The 23,457-nt window shown below is 43.4% G+C and overlaps 1 protein-coding gene across 1 annotated transcript in view; it reads right to left on the bottom strand.

Annotated features, from left to right (window-relative positions):
- The window catches only part of LOC129837075 (ribosome biogenesis protein BMS1 homolog), a 52,688-nt gene that overhangs the window by 12,355 nt on the left and 16,876 nt on the right, over positions 1-23,457 (bottom strand). Inside the window, exons 15-18 of the mRNA XM_055902980.1 lie at positions 22,126-22,314; positions 15,204-15,384; positions 14,776-14,834; positions 7,980-8,102 (exon numbers count right to left, since the gene is read on the bottom strand). Coding sequence (XP_055758955.1) covers positions 7,980-8,102; positions 14,776-14,834; positions 15,204-15,384; positions 22,126-22,314 — 552 coding nt within the window. The remainder of the gene's footprint in view (positions 1-7,979; positions 8,103-14,775; positions 14,835-15,203; positions 15,385-22,125; positions 22,315-23,457) is intronic.

Raw genomic sequence — 23,457 nt, 5'->3', positions numbered from 1 at the left:
CTACTGAAGATAGCCAGCTAACTGCCTACCAGCTATCAGTTAGCAAACCATTGCTAGCGGTCATCAGCTAACCTTTAGCTCGGAAAGCTCTCGCTAGTTCGAACAACGTGACTAAAACCAGAGCATAACGGACCTATTTCTCTCCATATCCCCGGATTCCTACCGCAAACTCTGAACATTTTCATCTGGATCTTCGCAACTAGCTAACCACAATCCCGGGTGACCACTCCTGGCTAGCGTTTCCATCCCGGAGCAAGCACCAATTAGCCTGAAGCTAGCCCGGCTAGGGCTCCTGTGCTACCACTGAAGCCCACTCCTGGGCTACAATATCCGGACCCCTTTACTGCCGGTACGGAGCACGGAACCCCGCCGATCCTCTACGACTGAAATACCGGCATAATCTGCCCTAGGACTCCAACAGGCCCCTCAGGTGTGACGCCCGCTGAAGGCCCATTCTGCTAACCTACTAGGCCTACTAGCTACCTAGAGCTACCTGGAACCCTACTAATTCCACGACTGGTCTATCGACGTCACCGCACGAAGAGGCAAAAACAGACTTCCCCCCCATCGCGACGTCCCCCAAAGGCTAACTTGCCTGCCCCGGTCTGCTAACTGCTAGCTTATCTTGCAGCTAGCGCAGCCAGGAAGCTAGCACCAGTTAGCAAACACAATTCTACAATTCACAACCTCTCTTTCGCCATCGCCATCCGGCTTGGATTCTCTGTCGACACGACCACGTCTGGTCTGCAGACGTGCCCTCAACCGGTGCACTCAACCGGCCTCCGTCTGAGCAGACCCCCTCCGTCTGAGCAGACCACCCCCCGGGCTACTAACTTTAAACGCGTGCTAGCTTAGTGGAGGCCTCACTGCTCCATCTACGGCTGCCCCCTGGACACTATGATCACTTGGCTACATAGCTGATGCCTGCTTGACTGTCCATTAATTCACGGTACTCCATTCTGTTTATTTGTGTTTTATCTGTCGGCTCTGTGCTTTAACTCAGGATCTGTGTGTAGTTAATCCGACCCTCTCTGCCTAGTCGTCGCCATTTTTACCTTCTGTTGCTGTGTTAGCTGACTAGCTGCTGTTATCTCACCTGTTGTTTTAGCTAGCTCTCCCAATCATGACCTGCAATCACTTTATGCCTTATTGTATGTCTCTCTCAAATATCAATATGCCTTGCATACTGTTGTTCAGGCTAGTTATCATTGTTTTGGTTTGCAATGGACCCCGTAGTTCCACTCTCCGTACCTCTGATACCTCCTTTGTCCCACCCCCCACACATGCGGTGACCTCACACCCATTGAGACCAGCATGTCCAGAGATACAACCTCTCTTACCATCACCCAGTGCCTGGGCTTGCCTCCGCTGTACCCGTGCCCCACCATACCCTGGTCTGCACATTATGCCCAGAATCTATTCTACCACGCCCATAAATCTGCTCCTTTTATTCCTTGTCCCCAACGCTCTAGGCGAGCAGTTTTGATAGCCTTTAGCCGCACCCTCATCCTACTACTCCTCTGTTCCTCGGGTGATGTGGAGGTAAACCCAGGCCCTGCATGTCCCCAGTCACCCTCATTTGTTGACTTCTGTGATCGAAAAAGCCTTGGCCTCATGCATGTCAACATCAGAAGCCTCCTCCCTAAGTTTGCCTTACTCACCGCTTTAGCACACTCTGCCAACCCTGATGTCCTTGCCGTGTCAGAATCCTGGCTTAGGAAGGCCACCAAAAACTCTGAGATTTCCATACCCAACTATAACACTTTCCGTCAAGATAGAACTGCCAAAGGGGGAGGAGTTGCAATCTACTGCAGAGATAGCCTGCAAAGTTCTGTCATACTTTCCAGGTCTATGCCCAAACAGTTCAAACTTCTAATTTTAAAAATTAATCTCTCCAGAAATAAGTCTCTCACTGTTGCCGCCTGCTACCGACCCCCCTCAGCTCCCAGCTGTGCCCTGGACACCATCTGTGAATTGATCGCTCCCCATCTAGCTTCAGAGTTTGTTCTGTTAGGTGACCTAAACTGGGATATGCTTAACACCCCGGCAGTCCTACAATCTAAGCTTGATGCCCTCAATCTCACACAAATCATCAAGGAACCCACCAGGTACAACCCTAAATCCGTAAACATGGGCACCCTAATAGACATTATCCTGACCAACTTGCCCTCCAAATACACCTCTGCTGTCTTCAATCAAGATCTCAGCGATCACTGCCTCATTGCCTGTATCCGCCACGGGTCCACGGTCAAACGACCACCCCTCATCACTGTCAAACGCTCCCTAAAACACTTCTGCGAGCAGGCCTTTCTAATCGACCTGGCCCGGGTACCCTGGAAGGATATTGACCTCATCCCGTCAGTTGAGGATGCCTGGTCATTCTTTAAAAGTTACTTCCTCACCATATTAGACAAGCATGCTCCGTTCAAAAAATGCAGAACCAAGAACAGATATAGCCCTTGGTTCACTCCAGACCTGACTGCCCTCGACCAGCACAAAAACATCCTGTGGCGAACTGCAATAGCATCGAAGAGCCCTCGCGATATGCAACTGTTCAGGGAAGTCAGGAACCAATACACGCAGTCAGTCAGGAAAGCAAAGGCCAGCTTCTTCAAGCAGAAATTTGCATCCTGTAGCTCTAACTCCAAAAAGTTCTGGGATACTGTAAAGTCCATGGAAAACAAGAGCACCTCCTCCCAGCTGCCCACTGCACTGAGGCTAGATAACACGGTCACCACTGATAAGTCCGTGATAATCGAAAACTTCAACAAACATTTCTCAATGGCTGGCCATGCCTTCCTCCTGGCGACTCCAACCTTGGCCAACAGCCCCGCCTCCCCCGCTGCTACTCGCCCAAGCCTCCCCAGCTTCTCCTTTACCCATATCCAGATAGCAGATGTTCTGAAAGAGCTGGAAAACCTGGACCCATACAAATCAGCTGGGCTTGACAATCTGGACCCCCTATTTCTGAAACTGTCCGCCGCCATTGTCGCACCCCTATTACCAGACTGTTCAACCTCTCCTTCGTATCATCTGAGATCCCCAAGGATTGAAAAGCTGCCGCTGTCATCCCCCTCTTCAAAGGGGGAGACACCCTGGACCCAAACTGTTACAGACCTATATCTATCCTGCCCTGCCTAGCTAAGGTCTTCGAAAGCCAAGTCAACAAACAGATCACTGACCATCTCGAATCCCACCGTACCTTCTCCGCTGTGCAATCCGGTTTCCGAGCCGGTCACGGGTGCACCTCAGCCACGCTCAAGGTACTAAACGATATCATAACCGCCATCGATAAAAGACATTACTGTGCAGCCGTCTTCATCGACCTGGCCAAGGCTTTCGACTCTGTCAATCACCATATTCTTATCGGCAGACTCAATAGCCTCGGTTTTTCTAATGACTGCCTTGCCTGGTTCACCAACTACTTTGCAGACAGAGTTCAGTGTGTCAAATCGGAGGGCATGTTGTCCGGTCCTCTGGCAGTCTCTATGGGGGTACCACAGGGTTCAATTCTCGGGCCGACTCTTTTCTCTGTATACATCAATGATGTTGCTCTTGCTGCGGGCGATTCCCTGATCCACCTCTACGCAGACGACACCATTCTCTGTATACTTCCGGCCCTTCCCTGGACACTGTGCTATCTAACCTCCAAACGAGCTTCAATGCCATACAACACTCCTTCCGTGGCCTCCAACTGCTCTCAAACGCTAGTAAAACCAAATGCATGCTTTTCAACCGTTCGCTGCCTGCACCCGCACGCCCGACTAGCATCACCACCCTGGACGGTTCCGACCTAGACTATGTGGACATCTATAAGTACCTAGGTGTCTGGCTAGACTGCAAACTCTCCTTCCAGACTCATATCAAACATCTCCAATCCAAAATCAAATCTAGAGTCGACTTTCTATTCCGCAACAAAGCCTCCTTCACTCACGCCGCCAAACTTACCCTAGTAAAACTGACTATCCTACCGATCCTCGACTTCGGCGATGTCATCTACAAAATAGCTTCCAATACTCTACTCAGCAAACTGGATGCAGTTTATCACAGTGCCATCCGTTTTGTTACTAAAGCACCTTATACGACCCACCACTGCGACCTGTATGCCCTAGTCGGCTGGCCCTCGCTACATGTTCGTCGTCAGACCCACTGGCTCCAGGTCATCTACAAGGCTATGCTAGGTAAAGTGCCGCCTTATCTCAGTTCACTGGTCACGATGGCTACACCCACCCGTAGCACGCGCTCCAGCAGGTGTATCTCACTGATCATCCCTAAAGCCAAAACCTAATTTGGACGCCTTTCCTTCCAGTTCTCTGCTGCCTGCGACTGGAACGAATTGCAAAAATCTCTGAAGTTGGAGACTTTTATCTCCCTCAACAACTTTAAAAATCTGCTATCCGAGCAGCTAACCGATCGCTGCAGCTGTACATAGTCCATCTGTAAACTACCCACCCAATTTATCTACCTCACCCCCATACTGCTTTTATTTATTTACTTTTCTGCTCTTTTGCACACCAGTATCTCTTCTTGCACATGATCATCTGATGATTTATCACTCCAGTGTTAATCTGCTAAATTGTAATTATTCGATTTATTGCCTACCTCATGCCTTTTGCACACATTGTATATAGATTCTCTTTTTTCTACCATGTTATTGACTTGTTTATTGTTTACTCCATGTGTAACTCTGTGTTGTTGTCTGTTCACACTGCTATGCTTTATCTTGGCCAGGTCGCAGTTGCAAATGAGAACTTGTTCTCAACTAGCCTACCTGGTTAAATAAAGGTGAAATAAAAAAAATAAAAAATTAAATTAAATCACAAGTCCAAGACACCAGATGAAAGATACACATCTTGTGAATCCAGCCATCATTTCTGATTTTTTAAATGTTTTACAGGGAAGACACAATATGTAAATCTATTAGCTAACCACGATAGCAAAAGACAAACTTTTCCCCCCCTGCATAGGTAGCTATCACAATTTCGACCAAATAAAGATAAAAATAGCCACTAACCAAGAAACAACTTAATCAGATGACAGTCTGATAACATATTTATTGTATAGCATATGTTTTGTTAGAAAAATGTGCATATTTCAGGTATAAATCATAGTTTACCATTGCAGCTACCATCACAACTCTCACCAAAGCAACTAGAATAACTACAGAGACCATCGTGTTTACCTAAATACTCATCATAAAACATTTCTGAAAAATACACAGCGTACAGCAAATGAAAGACAAAGATCTTGTGAATCCAGACAATATTTCAGATTTTTTAAGTGTTTTACAGCGAAAACACAATATAGCATTATATTAGCTTACTACAATAGCCAACCACACAACAGCATTGATTCAGGCCAACAATAGCGATAACAAATAAACCAGCAAAAGATATTCATTTTTTCACTAACCTTCTCAAACTTCTTCAGATGACAGTCCTATAACATCATATTACACAATACATATAGAGTTTGTTCGAAAATGTGCATATTTAGTGGCACAAATCGTGGTTATACAATGAGAAAAGTAGCCAAGCTGCCAACAATTCGTTGTTCTGTTGAAAAATGTTAAATAGTTCTTACTTTTTGATGAGCTCCCATCAGAATCTTGGGCAAGTTGTCCTTTTTCCAAAAGAATCGTTGCTCGGTTGTAGATTGTCGTCTTCAACGTTCGAATTAGCAGTAAACATTAGCCATGTGGCAAAGACGCGTCCAACTCACTAAAACGCAGCACTAATAAATAACCAAAAATCGCAATATACTGATATAAACTGATATAACTCGGTTTAAAATAACAACATTATGTCTTTAACACCTATATCGAATAAAAACAGAGCCGGATATATCTAAGGGCTATAACGGGAGCTTTCTAGAACGACATCCAGAGGTCCTTTTTGCATCATGGCGAAGAGAAGAAAGGACGGACCCCACGTTGCCAGCCCATTTATAAGCTCTCAGATCTGCCTAGCAACACCATTTCAATTCTCACTATTCACTGACATCCAGGGGAAGGCGTATGCAGTGCATCTCAACCAATAGAAGACAGGCAAATTAATAAAGGGACCTCAGAATAGCCTGCAGATTTCAACATTCTCACATCCTCATAGGAAAATTGCTCTAACTCCAGTTCTGTTTTACTCACAGATATAATTCAAACGGTTTTAGAAACTAGAGAGTGTTTTCTATCCAATAGTAATAATAATATGCATATTGTACGAGCAAGAATTGAGTACGAGGCAGTTTAATTTGGGAACTAAATTATTACAAAGTGCCAACAGCACCCCCTATTGAGAAAAGGTTATTAAGAGATGTACCATGGGCACACATACATACAGTTGAAGTCGGAGGTTTACATAAACTTAGGTTGGAGTCATTTAAACTCGTTTTTCAACCACTCCACAAATTTCTTGTTAACAAACTATAGTTTTGGCAAGTACTTTTTCCAACAGTTGTTTACAGTCAGATTATTTCACTTATAATTCACTGTATCACAATTCCAGTGGGTCAGAAGTTTACATACACTAAGTTGACTGTGCCTTTAAACAGCTTGGAAAATTCCAGAAAATGTCATGGCTTTAGAAGCTTCTGATAGGCTAATTGCCATCATTTGTGGCAATTGGAGGTGTACCCGTGGATGTATTTCCAGGCCTACCTTCAAACTCGGTGCCTCTTTGCTTGATATCATGGGAAAATCAAAAGAAATCAGCCAAGACATCAGAAAATTTTTTGTAGACCTCCACAAGTCTGGTTCATCCTTTGGAGCAATTTCCAAAGGCCTGAAGTACCACGTTCATCTGTACAAACAATAGTACGCAAGTATTAACACCATGGGACCACGCAGCCGTCATACCGCTCAGGAAGGAGACACGTTCTGTCTCCTAGAGGTGAACGTAATTTTGTGCAAAAAGTGCAAATCAATCCCAGAACAGCAAAGGACCTTGTGAAGATGCTGGAAGAAACAGGTACAAAAGTATCTATATCCACAGTAAAACGAGTCCTATATCGACATAACCTGAAAGGCCGCTCAGCAAGGAAGAAGCCACTGCTCCAAAACCGCCATAAAAAAAGCCAGACTACAGTTCTCAACTGCACATGGGGACAAAGATCGTACTTTTTGGAGAAATGTCCTCTGGTCTGATGAAACAAAAAATAGAACTGTTTGGCCATAATGACCATCGTTATGTTTGGAGGAAAAAGGGGGATGCTTGCAAGCCGAAGAACACCATCCCAACCGTGAAGAACGGGGGTGGCAGCATCATGATGTGGGGGTGTTTTGTTGCAGGAGGGACTGGTGCACGTCACAAAATGAATGGCATCATGAGGTGTAAGTATGTAAACTTCCGACTTCAACTGTACATACTTTGGTCTTATTTGGATTTATGGTTCATGAGAAAACGTTTTTCCAAAATGTCCAAGATGGAGGGATATCTATCCCAACAGACCTGACGGGTCCTTGAGGCAAATTTGTTCAGCATGAGGAAAGACACCTACATGAGGAAAGACAACAACCGTTTCAAATCTCTAGGTCAAACAGGGTGATGGATATGAGGGGTTAAGTGAGTGATTACAACAGCGCCCCCTGTAGGCCAAATAGTGCCATTATTTTTTGACCAAGTTACTCATGGCCTCTAGTGTGTGCCAAATTATAAAAAGAAAAAGAAAAAAAAACACCCCAAAAATCTAGTTATTTGAACATGTCAAGAAAAAAAAGCTTTGCTGTGAACCATTCATTTTATATTAATATATTCATAAAGCATTATGTACACAGTTGGTCCATAATTTCCACAAGCATTTCACTACACTCAAATTAATATCTGCTAACCATGTTTATGTGACAAATAAAATTTGATCTAGTGTTAGATTATTTCTCGTATTCTGTTCTACAACAGATTAACAAATGCCTCAAATGTCTACCACAAAAAGTAAATATATTGTAGCTGAACTATGGTATGTCAATAGTGCTATGAGGTGCATCCTACCTTGATGAATGATGTGTTCTTGTAGATCTTGTATGGGTAGCCAATCAGCTTGAGCTTTTTGACTATGGTCACCGATTTGTCCAGGTCAAGGACGACTCCTGTAGCTGCGATGCGGAAACTGGTCTGCAAGAGAGAGAACGGAAAACTTCAACAAAGATACAACTAGAAGTAACCCATACTGTGTACTGGTGCATGGTATGTTACTCCTGACAAATGAAAATGAGACATCTTTGGTGTAACAGGTGTACGTATTGCGCTAATAATGACAAATTAATACAAATATCCAGTTCACAAATATCCAGTTCACCATTTACCGGGTATTTACATAATATGGTAACATTTTAAAGAGGAGCTGAACTCAAAAAACAACTTCTCTGGTTGAAGATATTGCATCAATTTGAGTCGTAAACAATTGTACTAGTTGCAAAATTTACTAAAAAGTGTAAGTGGTAAAAAGTCAATATCTTCCAAAACTGAGATTTGCGGCTGGCAGCACTCAAGTAATTATTGATTTGGAACACGGCAACATGCGACCCGATCGTAGCAGCAGAATCAACCTACAGCCCGAGTCAATACTTTTTAGAAGCACCTTTGGCAGCGATTACAGCTGTGAGTCTTTCTGGGTGAATTAATCTCCCAGTGTCTGGTAGAAAACAGACTGAACAAGGTTCTCTTGTAGGATTTTGCCTGTGCTTAGCTCCATTCAGTAATTTATTTTATCCGGAAATACTCCAGTCCTTAACAATGACAGGCATACAACATAGCATGATGCAGCCACTACCATGCTTGCAAATATGATGAGTAGTACTCTGTTGTATTGAATTTAGAACAAAAAGTTATTTGCTTTGCCTTATTTTTTGCAGTATTACGTAATTGCCTAGTTGCAAACAGGATGCATGTTTTGAAATATTTTAAATACTTCCTTTATTTTCACTCTGTCATTTAGGTTAGTAATGTTGAGTAACTACAATGTTGTTGATTGAGCCCCAGTTCTCATATCCCAACCATTAAACTCTGTTTCAAAATCACCATTGGGCTCATGATGAAATGCCTGAGCAGTTTCCTTCCTCTCCTGCAACCGAGTTAGGAAGGACACCTGTATCATTGTAGTGACTGGGTGTATTGATACACCATCCAAATTATAATTAACAACTTCACCATACTTAAAGGGATATTTAGCGTCTGCTTTAAAAAATAAAAAACAAATTATGCGTCTACCAATCGCCATCCTTCTTTGTGAGGCATTGAAAAACCTCTGTTCTTTATGGTTCAATTTGTGCTTGAAAATCACTACTTGATTTAGGTACTTTACAGATAATTGTATGTGTGGGGTACAGAGATTGGGTAGTCATTCAAAAATCATGTTAACCATTATTTGTCCACCCGAGACCTCCCGGGTGGGGCAGTGGTCTAGGACACTGCATCACAGTGCTAGCTGCGCCACCAGAGTCTCTGGGTTCGCGCCCAGGCTGGGCTGGGTTCGCGCCCAGGCTCTGTCGCAGCCGGCCGCAACCGGGAGGTCCGTGGGGCGACGCACAATTGGCATAGCGTCGTCTGGGTTAGGGAGGGTTTGGCCGATAGGGATATCCTTGTCTCAGTATGTAAAATGTAATAAAAATTTATGCACTCTACTGTAAGTCGCTCTGGGCAAGAGCGTCTGCTAAATGACTAAAATGTAAAATGTAAAATTATTGAACACAGAAATGAATCCATGCAATTTATGAGATTTGTTAAGCTCATTTTTACTCCTGAACGTATTTAGGCTTGTCATAACAAATGTTTGAATACTTGACTCAAAATATTTCAGCTACAAAGATTCCACTTTGACATTATGGAGTATTGTGTGTAGATGAATGACAATCTAAATTTGATCAATTTTAAATTCAGGTTGTAACAACAAAATGTGGAAAAGGTCAAGGGGTGCGAATACTCTGAAGGCACAGTACATGTAAACAGGGCTGAAAAGTGACTGCAAACAGGAATATATAAATACTTATGGTATTATGCTAGTGGCAATATATACATGTAAAGAAGAGTAATAGTAACTGGTAGCAGGATAACATAGATAGATACTAAAGGTAATGGCAATCAATTTAACAGCATTGGGGGGGGGCAGTAGTTGTTTAGCCATTTAACAGTCTTATGGCCAAGATAAAGAAGCTGTTTAAGTCTGTTATTCGGAGCCTTGATTCACCGGTACTGTCTGCCGGATGTGAGAACAGTCCATGTTTTGAGTGATTGGAGTCTTTGGCAATTTCAGGCCTTTCTCAGACACTGCCAGGCATGCATGTCCTCCCAGTGATGTGCTGGGCCTTCCGCACCACCCACTGTAGGGCCTTCCGGTCAAGGGCGGTGCAGTTGCCATACCAGACAGTGATACAACCAGTCAGGATGCTCTCCATGGAGCAGCTATAACAGTTCCTAAGAATCTGAGGGGCCTTGCCAAATCATTTCAGCCTCCTGAGGGAGAGGCGGCACTGCCATGCATTCTCCACGACTGTGCTGGTGTGAGAGGATCAAGTTAAGTCCTCAGTTATGTGGACACCGAGGCACTTGAAGCTCTTGACCCGCTTTACTGCGGCCCGTCGATGTGGATCTGCACCTTCCCCTCTTTCCTGAAGTCCACGATCAGCTCCTTGGTCATGCTTTCGTTCAGGGAGAGGTTCTTGTCCTGGTCCCACACGGACAGGTCTCTGACCACCTCCCTGTAGGCTGTCTCATCACCGTTGGTGATCAGGCCGACCACCATCGTGTCGTCAACAACTTGATGGAGTTGAAGTCGTGCATGGCCACACAGTTGTGGGTGAAAAGTGAGTACAGAAGGGGGCTAAGCATACACCCCTGGACCCCCCCCCCCATGTTGAGGGACAATGTGGCAGAGGTATTGTTGCCTACTCTTACCACCTGGGATGGACCCGTCAAGAAGTCCAACATCAAGTTGCAGAGGGGGGTGTTCAGTTCCAAGGTCCCGAGCTTGGAGGGCACTATGGTGTTGAACGCTGAGCTGTAGTCAATGAACAGCATCCTCACATGGTATGCATTCCCTTTTTCTAGGTGGGAGAGGGCAAAATGGAGTGCAATTGAGATTGCGTTGTCAGTGGATTTGTTGGCATCATGCAAATTCTAATTGGTCCAGGATGTCTGGGATGATTGAGTTAATGTGTGCCATGACCAGCCTTTCAAAGTACTTCATTAATACAGATGTGAGTGCTACAGGGCGGTAGTCATTGTGGCAGGATGCCTTAAGAGTTTTTGGGAACAGGAACGATGGTAGTCAGCTTGAAACATGTGGGGATTACAGACTGGGACAAAGAGGTTGAAAATGTCAGGGAAGACGCCTGCCAGCTGGTCTGCGCATGCCCTGAGGACATGCCCCGGAATAACGTCTGGCCCAGCATTCTTAAGTGTTGACCCGTTTAAAAACCTTACGTCAGCCTCAGAGAGAGAAATTACCCAGTCCTCTGGATTAGTGTGGGCCCTCATGCAGGGCTCTGTGTTGTTTTTGTTGAAACCTGCATAAAAAGGCATCGAGTTTGTTTTGTAGAGAGGCATCGTTGGGCAGATCACGGCTTCCTTTGTAGTCCGTAATGTACTGTAGCCCTTGTCACATGTATTGGAGCTGGTATAATAGGATTCCACCCTGTTCCCGATATTCTCCTTTTGCCTAGTTGATGGCTCTGCGGAGGTCGTAGCAGGACTTCTTGTACGCGTTTGTGTCTTCAGCCGTAGCCTCGGGGTTGGCTGCTGTGTTGCATCCAAGTCAGGGATGCTAACTTCTTGTCAATATGGGGGCGCTGTTTCCACTTCGGAAAAAATCGTGCCCAAATTAAACTGCCTCGTACTCTATTCTAGATCGTACAATATGCATATTATTATTACTATTGGATAGAAAACACTCTCAAGTTTCTAAAACTGTTTGAATTATATCTGTGAGTAAAAGAGAACTCATTTTGCACCAAACTTCCATATAGGAAGTGAAAAATCTGAAAACGATGCTCTGTTCCAGGGCCTGCTTATTGAATTGCCTTATATTTATGGATATGCATGCACTGCATACGCCTTCCACTAGATGTCAACAGGCAGTGGAAGGTGGAATGGGGTGTCTAGCTTGATCTGAGGTCGAACAAGAGCTCTTGGAATGACGTGTCCAGAATTTCCTTTCTCTACCTAGGCGCGGGAAGCACCTCCCTATTGTCTTATGATAAGCGTTCGGTATACACGGCTAATATCTCCGGCTTTGTTTTTATGTTTTTTATGTTTTTTTTATGTTTTTTGATACATATTAGAAAAACATCATAAAGTAGGTTTTTTCAACCGAGTTTCATCAGTTTATTCAACGTTTAATGGGACTTTTGGAGTTTTCCGTTCTCTGCGTCGAGAGAAATTGGGAACGTCATCAACATTGGCTAGCCTTGTGGAGCGAATTCGACAGGAGAGAAGGACATTCTAAAACCAAACAACGATTTATTCTGGACAAAGGACTCCTTGTACAAGATTCTGATGGAAGCTCAGCAAAAGTAAGAACAATTTATGTTGTTATTTCGTATTTCAGTGGAAAGTGTTGAGTCCTATTGTTCGCGTTTTAGCGGGCGCTGTGTCGCTATAACGTAAGCTGTTTGTTATGGTAAAGTTATTTTTTTAAATCTAACACGGCGGTTGCATTAAGAACTAGTGTATCTTTCATTTGCTGTCCAACATGTATTTTTTAGTAAAGTTTATGAGTTCTTTGGTCAGATTAGGTGAGTGTCCAAAATAGCTCCGGACAATTTGGTGAATCGATGCTACATATTCACAATGTATAACCACGGTTTGCAGCTCTAAATATGCACATTTTCGAACAAAACATAAGTGTATTGTATAACCTGATGTTATAAGACTGTCATCTGATGAAGTTGGCCAAGGTTAGTTATTAATTTTATATCTTTTGCTGTTTTTTGCGATCGCTATCTTTTGCTGCTAATAAATGCATTTGTGTGTTTGGCTATTGTGGTAAGCTAATATAATGCTATATTGTGTTTTCGCTGTAAAACACTTTTTAAAAAATCCGAAATATTGGCTGGATTCACAAGATGTTTATCTTTCATTTGCTGTACACCATGTATTTTTCATAAATGTTTTATGATGAGTATTTAGGTATTTCACGTTGCTCTCTGTAATTATTCTGGCTGCTTTGGTGATATTTTTGATGGTAGCTGCAATGTAAAACTATGATTTATACCTCAAATATGCACATTTTCGAACAAAACATAAATTTATTGTATAACATGTTATAAGACTGTCAACTGATGTAGTTGTTTCTTGGCTAGTGACTAATTATATATCTATTTGGTCGGTTTTGTGATAGCTACCTATGCGGCAGAAAAATTGTGAAAATATGCGGTTGAGTCTTTTGCTATTGTGGTTAGCTAATAGAAATACATAGTGTTTTCGCTGTAAAACATTTTAAAAATCGTAAACGATGGCTGGATTCACAAGATGTTTATCTTTCATTTGCTGTATTGGACTTGTGATTTCATGAAAATTATATTATATGATATCCCTGTCGCGTTAGGCTAGACTATGCTAGTCAGCTTTTTTGATGAGGATGCTCCCGGATCCGGGATGGGTAGCAACGGAAGGTTAACCCTCTACACTTCAGCCCGTATATGGGTTGTAAAATGTAAGTGCTTAAATTGGAACAGTGACTGTACAGTAACATGCTATACATGACGTCAGCATTCAGGGTCTCCGCTTTACAGCGCTATATGGGATTCAACTGAAAGATGTTCTAAACTTGAACACAACCTGAAACAAGATTCCCCTATCCCTGCAGCTAGCTGGGATACTTATGTTACTGAATGTATCCAGAGTATTTTCAGATTTCATTATCAATAAATGCTGCGAAATGTACAGTATATGTAAAATGCACATAGTATTGATGGGTTCTGACTTCTAAACTTGAAAATATGAAATATCCTTAACCATATCAGAAGGAGAGGGGAATGTAGAACGTTTACATTGTCAGGATATGTTATTGTTAGCCATCAGGGATCCTATGGGAGGAGAAGAGCCAGTCTGGTACAAGTCAACCGTGAGTTGGAGAGGAGTGAGGAATTTGGGCAGAGGTCAGGTTAGATGAAGTGAGGAAGACCCTATCACCAATCTTCTGGATAGCAACAGAGGTGTATTGGCTGTTCAGATGTGTAAGGAGGGGCTCAGCATAGGAGAAAGCGTTATATACCAGTGCTTGTGGGAATATGTTATTTGTCTCATGCAGCTGTATGACCCAGTGGGTGAATAAACTTGTTTGAGCTTCACTAAGCATCCGTGAGTTTTTTACTCAGTTTATTTAGAACTTAACAGTATCAACAATATCATATTTGGATTCAGTATTGTGTCAGGTAACAGTTTTATTTTTACTTTTATTTATCTAGGCAAGTCAGTTAAGAACAAATTCTTATTTTCAATGACGGCCTAGGAACAGTGGGTTAACTGCCTTGTTCAGAGGCAGAACGAGACACTTTTACCTTGTCAGCTCGGGGATTCGATCTTGCAACATTTCGGTTACAAGTCCATCACTCTAACCACTAGGCTACCTGCCGCCCCCCTGCCGCCCCAGTTACGTCCTCACCTTTGGTCTAATAAATTCCAAATAATCTCCAACCTGTTCCCTTTCAATTTCTACCATGGATATGCATCTTATATTTCTTCTGTAAGAAACATTTCAATATAGCCCTATACATGTAGCCCAATTCCCACAAGTGTAAAAACATTACATGTAATTATTTCCTTTGTGGCCTGCCTCTGTGGTACTTACCTTAGTTCCTGCGACTGACTGCACAGCCAGGAAGCCAGTACCCTGAGGTGTGATGGGACCTGGGAACACAGCAGAGAAGGACAGGGTTCACATTTATTCATTATTTTACCTATATACTAACAGGTATCAAGTTGATTGAGGATCCATGTAATTCTGACGAGGGGGCCATGTCAGTTTACTGAAATAAAGTAATATTTCCGACTTCATAGATATGTAGTTATATAAGCATAGTATAACCAGATCAACGCCCTCAACATATTTTACAATATAGCTTCTTAAGGAACCAGATAATCAAGAGCTATATCTGAATGTGCATCAAACTTAGCTGGTTAACGTAGCGATCCAGCCCTCTGATGAATAGTTGCAATGGAGGAAAAAGGTGCCACCTGAATCAAATACTAAAACTACAGCCGCATTACTGCTCTCACCCCAGATGGTGGCACCACAGTGCATGTGCTGCGGTGTGTACTTGAGCAGGCGGTGGCGCCCGTTGTGGTCCTCGATGTGGTACAAAGGGATGGTCTGGAAGCGACGCCAGCCCAGGGACAGGATGAGGGGGTCGCGCGTTTTCAGGATCCGGCTGTGCCATCGATGTTTCTTTAACCGCATCTGGGACAAGAGAAAGATCACCTTGAGGCACTTGGAAAAGTCATATAGAAATGACATTTATGCCATTTGTTTAGATCTTAATTTATAGGGAAAGATGCAAATAAAACATGAATAATGAATACAATGTTAACATTTAAATAAATCAACACTGGGATGAGTTGAACCATTTGCTTTCTGAAAAAGTATGAACTTAGGGAAGTTCAGTAAGCATGGTTCTTGGCCCATTACTTAGCCAGTCTGTTAAGAAGCTTAGCTGAGGGGATTTACATCTACTATTCAACAAACAACACCTTCCATTACATTTAGTGCTCTCAAAAGGACTGCCTCACCCATTGCAGGGTTGGGGTCAATTCCATTCAAATTCAGTAGATTACTTAATTCAAATGAAAGAGTTGGAAAACAAGGGATGTGTCCGAAATGCACCCTATTCTAGGGATGGGCATTTTAAATAATTTCTCGATTCGAATATGATGACATTTCTTCAGATATCCGGATAGTCAAAATACATGTCCACTCTTTTTTTAATAACATTGTTTCAACTTATGAACTGGCTTGCTGCATAACTTAGGTGCCGCTTGCTTGCAGCAGTATGATGGTCAGGGGCCGGTGAGTTTTACATGTTAGGGAGAGAGTAGCTATACAGACTGGCGCTAGCCAGCAGCATACCACCCTGCACACCACTACTGGCTTGCTTCTGAAGCTAAGCAGGGTTGGTCCTGGTCAGTCCCTGGATGGGAGACCAGAGGCTGCTGGAAGTGGTGTTGGAGGGCCAGTAGGAGGCACTCTTTCCTCTGGTCTAAAAAATATCCCAATGCCCCAGGGCAGTGATTGGGGACACTGCCCTGTGTAGGGTGCCGTCTTTCGGATGGGACGTTAAACGGGTGTCCTGACTCTCTGAGGTCATTAAAGATCCCATGGCACTTATCGTAAGAGTAGGGGTGTTAACCCCGGTGTCCTGGCTAAATTTCCAATCTGGCCCTCAAACCATCATGGTCACCTAATAATCCCCAGTTTACAATTGGCTCATTCATCCCCCTCCTCTCCCCTGTAACTATTCCCCAGGTCGTTGCTGCAAATGAGAACGTGTTCTCAGTCAACTTACCTGGTAAAATAACGGTAAAATAAAATAAATAAAAGTTAGATAAACTTGTAGATTCCATAGGTCATCTATCATCCCATCTGGTAGTGACTGTATGAAATCGATGTAAAGAAGCTAGCTAAGAACACCACATTGGTTTCAGAAAGTATTCTTACACCTTGACTTATCCCACATTTTGTGTTTTAGTCTGAATTGAGCCCAGGTGCATCCAAATTCTTTTGATCATACTTGAGATATCACTACAACTTGGAGTCCACCTGTGGCCAATTCAATGGTTTGGACATGATTTAGAAAGAATCACACCTGTCTATATAAGGTCCCACAGTTGACAGTGTATGTCTGAGCAGAAGCTGTACCATGAAGTCCAGGGAACTATCCGTAGATCTCTGAGATAGAATTGTGATGAGGCATATACAGTGCCTCTGGAAAGTATTCAGACCATTTGACTTTTTCCAAATGTTGTTACGTTACAGCCTTATTGTAAAAATGATATATATTTTTTTATTTATCTTTTTATAAATACCCCATAATGACAAAGCGAAAACAGGCTAAGATTTTTTTCTGAATGTATTAAAAATAGAAAACAGTGACCTCCATCATTCTTAAATGGAATAAGTTTGGAACCACCAAGACTCGATGGTCACTCTGACAAAGCCCCAGAGTTCCTCTGTGGAGATGGGAGAACCTTCCAGAAGGACAACCGTCTCTGCAGCACTCCACCAATCAGGCCTTTATGGTAGAGTGGCCAGATGGAAGCCACTCCTCAGTAAAAGGCACATGACAGCCTGCTTGGAGTTTGCCAAAAGGCACCTAAAGGAATCTTAGACGATGAGAAACAAGATTCTCTGGTCTGATGAAACCAAGATTGAATTATTTGGCCTGAATGCCAAGCGTCACGTCTGGAGGAACCCTGGCACCATGCCTACGGTGAAGCAAGGTGGTGGCAGCATCATGCTGTGGGGATGTTTTTCAGCGGGAGGGACTGGGAGACTAGTCAGGATCAAGACAAAGATTAACAGAGAAAAAAGTACAGAGAGATCTTTGATTAAAACTTGCTCCAGAGCTCTCAGGACCTCAGACTGAGGCGAAGGTTCACCATCCAACAGGACAATGACACTAAGCACACAGCCAAGACAACACAGGAGTTGCTTCGGGGCAAGTCTCAATGTCCTTGAGTGGCCCAGCCAGAGACTGGACTTGAACCCGATCGAACATCTCTGGAGAGACCTGAAAATAGCTGTACAGCAACGCTCCCCATCCAACCTGACAGAGCTTGAGAGGACCTGCAGAGAAGAATGGGAGAAACTCCCCAAATAAGGTCTACCAAGCTTGTAGTGTCACACCCAAGAAAACTTGAGGCTGTAGTCACTGCCAAAGGTGCTTCAACAAAGTACTGAGTAAAGGGTCTGAATACTTATATAACTGTGATATCAGTTTTTTTATTATAAATTAGCAACAATTTCTAAAAAACTGTTTTTGCTTAGTCATTATGGGGTATCGTGTAAAAATTGATGAGGAGAAAAAACGATTTAATACATTTTAAAATAAGGCGGTAACGTAACAAAATGTGTAAAAAGTGAAGGGGTCTGAATACTTTCCAAAGGCACTCTATCTGGAGAAGGGTATAAAACTGTTACATTTGTTAAAAATGTTTCCAGGAGCCCAGTGATCTCCATCATTTGGAAATTAAAAAGAATATGGAAATATTATGCTTAGAGCTGGCCGTTCGACCAAACTGAGCAACCCGGCAGAAGTACCTTGTCAGGGTGGTGACCAAGAACCTAATATAAAACTATAATTATTATTAATTTTAGTCAACAAAAATGTGACGAGGCGAGAATTCCATTTGAGACTAATGGACATGTAATTTGATGTGAAGCTCCTTTTCATATTTTTTGTCCAATCAGAAGGATGCATGCAGAATATTTTATGCAATCTTCTCATTGGCAGAATTTACATCTTTCAGTTGCGCAATCTGACTGAGATGACTGAGCTGATCTGTGTGGCTCTCCCATCCCACACAGCTCTTAGGCAGTCTCTTCAGTCACTCATCAATCTTTTGAACTGATATGAAGCAAGGACACTTTACTTGTCACTGACCTCAACTAGAAGCAATGATGTTGACGCTCCCTCTTACTTCCATGTAGCTAGCTAGCTTCTTAAGATCGATGTGATGCAGTAGAGGCACTATCAGAAGGGTTGAGAAATTTAGGAGGGGAGAACTAAAGATGCAACAACTATCAGGGGTTGCTAACGTGACTAGAACAATGCTTTTGGCTGCTAAACAATGAAAGAAAGTTGATTTGAAAACCAATACCACAGGAGAGCAAAGTCTTTGTAAAATAATTACCTCCACGTTTCTATAGTGGGTTTGGGGCCCCCGAGTGACGCAGCGGTCTAAGACACTGCATCTCAGTGCTAGAGGTGTCCCTACAGACACCCTGGTTCGAATCCAGGCTGTATCACAACCGGCTGTGATTGGGAGTCCCATAGGGCGGCGCATATTTGGCCCAGCTCATTCGGGTTTGGTCGGTGTAGGCTGTCATTGTAGATAAGAATTTGTTCTTAACTGACTTGCCTAGTAAAAAAAAAAAGTTTGGGCTATAGGCTACTGAAGCAATGTATGAAGTAAAAATTCCAGGTTTCAAACAATTAAGCAACAGGAAAAATGTGCGATGCTAATGATGGGCCTAACCATCTTCTGGTAGATGGAAAGGTTTTCCCAAAAACCTTCAATTAAATGTTAACTAGCTACAAAGTAGCCTACGCTTACCTGGCAGAATGATATCAATCCAGTGGCCATTTGTTTTGCAAACTCCATCTCATGTGCAATACAGAAACACCGCTAACCAAACAGTGCCTGCAGTTGAATTAAAGGGTAACTACACTCAAATTAAAATGTTTCTTAGATTTTTCCCCAGACCTCAAGTGGTCTCCTGATGTGGTTAATCATTGTTGTGGACTTAAAACATTCTATTTAAAAGAAAGTGTGAGCAAAAACATGAACAAAATTTCAGTTTAGGCCTATGTGACTCATAATACACTGCTCAAAAAAATAAAGGGAACACTAAAATAACACATCCTAGATCTGAATGAATGAAATATTCTTATTAAATACTTTTTTCTTTACATAGTTGAATGTGCTGACAACAAAATCACACAAAAATTAGCAATGGAAATAAAATTTATCAACCCATGGAGGTCTGGATTTGGAGTCACACTCAAAATTAAAGTGGAAAACCACACTACAGGCTGATACAACTTTGATGTAATGTCCTTAAAACAAGTCAAAATGAGGCTCAGTAGTGTGTGTGGCCTCCACGTGCCTCTATGACCTCCCTACAACGCCTGGCTCCTGATGAGGTGGCGGATGGTCTCCTGAGGGATCTCCTCCCAGACCTGGACTAAAGCATCCGCCAACTCCTGGACAGTCTGTGGTGCAACGTGGCGTTGGTGGATGGAGCGAGACATGATGTCCCAGATGTGCTCAATTGGATTCAGGTCTGGGGAACGGGCAGTCCATAGCATCAATGCCTTCCTCTTGCAGGAACTGCTGACACACTCCAGCCACATGAGGTCTAGCATTGTCTTGCATTAGGAGGAACCCAGGGCCAACCGCACCAGCATATGGTCTCACAAGGGGTCTGAGGATCTCATCTCGGTACCTAATGGCAGTCAGGCTACCTCTGGCGAGCACATGGAGGGCTGTGCGGCCCCACAAAGAAATGCCACCCTATACCATGACTGACCCACCGCCAAACCGGTCATGCTGGAAGATGTTGCAGGCAGCAGAACGTTCTCCTCGGCATCTCCAGAATCTGTCACATGTGCTCAGTGTGAACCTGCTTTCATCTGTGAAGAGCACAGGGCGCCAGTGGCGAATTTGCCAATCTTGGTGTTCTCTATGCCAAACGTCCTGCACGGTGTTGGGCTGTAAGCACAACCCCCACCTGTGGACGTCGGGCCCTCATACCACCCTCATGGAGTCTGTTTCTGACCGTTTGAGCAGACACACGCACATTTGTGGCCTGCTGGAGGTCATTTTGCAGGGCTCTGGCAGTGCTCCTCCTGCTCCTCCTTGCACAAAGGCGCGGAGGTAGCGGCCCTGCTGCTGGGTTGTTGCCCTCCTACGGGCTCCTCCACGTCTCCTGATGTACTGGCCTGTCTCCTGGTAGAGCCTCCATGCTCTGGACACTACGCTGACAGACACAGCAAACCTTATTGCCACAGCTCGCATTGATGTGCCATCCTGGATGAGCTACACTACCTGAGCCACTTGTGTGGGTTGTAGACTCCGCCTCATGCTACCACTAGAGTGAAAGCACCGCCAGCATTCAAAAGTGACCAAAACATCAGCCAGGAAGCATAGAAACTGAGAAGTGGTCTGTGGTCACCACCTGCAGAACCACTCCTTTATTGGGGGTGTCTTGCTAATTGCCTATAATTTCCACCTGTTGTCTATTCCATTTGCACAACAGCATGTGAAATTTATTGTCAATCAGTGTTGCTTCCTAAGTGGACAGTTTGATTTCACAGAAGTGTGATTGACTTGGAGTTACATTGTGTTGTTTAAGTGTTCCCTTTATTTTTTTGAGCAGTGTATGTTTAGAAATATTTTTAGCAAACCGTTAGTATACCCACTTCTCCAGGCACCACTACACAACTGATTTACAACCCAATACTATTCGCACCGTAAATAAACAATATTGGTTAGTGAAAAACTGCAAGCGACACTTATGCTGATGACAGTGTGCTTTACTCTGCCTCCTCTTCGAATCAGGCTATAGCTGATCTGCAGACTGCTTCAAAATGTCATACAAAAAGCACAAGTTGACCACAAACTGGTACTGAATGCAGATAAAATAAAGTATATTCTGTTCTCTAGAGCACAGACATATCTGCACGGTGAATGGAGCAAGTCCACTCATAAATACCATGGCATTTGGATCGATGACAAGTAGTCATTTAAAACATGTAGATGAGCTAACGAAGAAACAGAATTAAAATGGACTTCCACAGAAATAGATTGTGCCTTTCGCTTGATAGAATAAATAGTTCAGTTGACTTTCCGTCACTGTGATCTGAATCAGAAAGTGGACTGGCAACGCAGAGAGCGTTGCCTTCTGTTCATTTATAAAGCGCTCATGCAGAAACTACCATACTACATCGCTCCTGACCAACAGAAGTACAAATACCTTACTCGCTCCCAGGAATGGCTAATTCTTGAAATTACGGTTCTCATTACTGATTTAGGTAAAACAGCTTTTAGTTTTACGTGCCACATACATGGTACACATTTCAGAATACCCTACAATTGGACGCACCGTTGCCTTGCAGACATTTCAGGGTATTGGTAAATTACCTTTTTACAGAGGAATGCATGCGTTTCCAAAATGTTATTTTTGTATGTTTCATGCTCCTGCCTTTGATTTTTCTAATTGTCAGTAATTCCTTATTTTGCTGCATTTTTGTGAATCAGGGCTCCCTTGCAAAAGAGACATTGGTCTCAATAGGACGTCCCTGTATTTAATAGGGTGATATTTCAGACACAGCCAAGGAGTTTTCAGTTCTTGAACTGGAAGTCCAATTCACTCTACTTCCATTTAAATGGATCGGAGCCTGACTCGTTAACCCTTGCTTACCTGCAGGTAGCCTACGTTCCCCTCGCTGGCACCTAGAGCCCCGAGGATGATGGGATAGTGGGGGTCAAAGTTCGTGACAAACTCGCAGGGCAGGTAGGGGATCTCCAGACGGACATACATGCCAGGCCGGAAGCCCTCGTACTGGACCCGTGTCTCGTCATCCACGTCCTCAAACTCAGCCCGGTTCAGCTAGGAAGAGAAAGGTTTAGAGATTGTGGTGAATTGAAAGGCTCAGTGGGTTAGAACATGGTGTTGTCAACACCAGGGTTGTTGGTTTGAATCCCAAACGGGCCACATTCAGAATATACTTCGTGTCAGTGCCAAGGTTGACAGTCCTGTAAGTGGATTTAAAATGCACAATTTTGTGTTGCGTTTCAAGACTGATTTTCCCTCATGAACACAACCCAATGTCTGATCGGAATGCCACTGATAACTTTGGTTTCCTTTCGGGCATAATAAGATGTTACCTTGACCCCGTTTGAATAATTTCCAAATGCATCCTTCCTTGTTTCTTAGATGTAAGCACAGATCTGGTGGTTGGCTAGGTGCAAGTAAGTTTACCACCCTATCGCTCACCAATCCAACCAATTCAGATCTGTGTTCACACCGCAGAGCCGTGGTTGAGTGGTAACACTCCCGCCATGTCACATATACGTCGCTCCCCACTGGAGACAATACCTTGCAACCAATGTTCCCTCTAAGCTGTGTGAGCGCGCAGGTGCGCAGCCGTGCAGAAGAAATATGAGCGAGCGCACAGTAGCCTGAGATTGAACGTCACTCAACTTTCTACAGTTTTCCCCTTTAGTTAACTTCTTGAGAATACAGAGAATACTGTTTTCGCATTAGCATAATTTCCTCTACAGATTAAACTGCCTCTTATTCAATTATTGCTCTTACTATATGCATATAATTAATACCATTGGATAGAAAACAATCTAGTTTCTAAAACCGTTTCAATTTTGTCTCTGAGTGAAACAGAAGTCATTTGACAGCACTTTCCCTGACCAAGAAGAAGAATGCAAGATGTGTATGCTCGCTTCAACGCTCTGCCTATATATGGTCACGCCACCTATGACCCGAAACACACTTCATTCGTCTTCCTCTGGGTGTCAAGAGGACGTCAGAGGAGAAATTTTTTGTTGATCTTATACTGACGTGAAATAAGACCTATTTCTTTGGCGTGACCGACAACTTCCGGTTCTCTGAATCGCGCGATTTGGAGGTGCGATTGTCTACTGTTTTGCTGCCGTTACGGATGAAAACTATCTCCGTCTCGAAGTTTGTTTGATACATGTGACCATATCATCCTAATGTATGTTTTTTCAATATAGT

This window comes from Salvelinus fontinalis, chromosome 38 (genome assembly GCF_029448725.1).
Source record: "Salvelinus fontinalis isolate EN_2023a chromosome 38, ASM2944872v1, whole genome shotgun sequence".
Lineage (NCBI taxonomy): Eukaryota > Metazoa > Chordata > Actinopteri > Salmoniformes > Salmonidae > Salvelinus > Salvelinus fontinalis.
The sequence above is the reverse complement of the archived record's forward strand: the minus strand, read 5'-3'. Positions and strand labels throughout refer to the sequence as shown.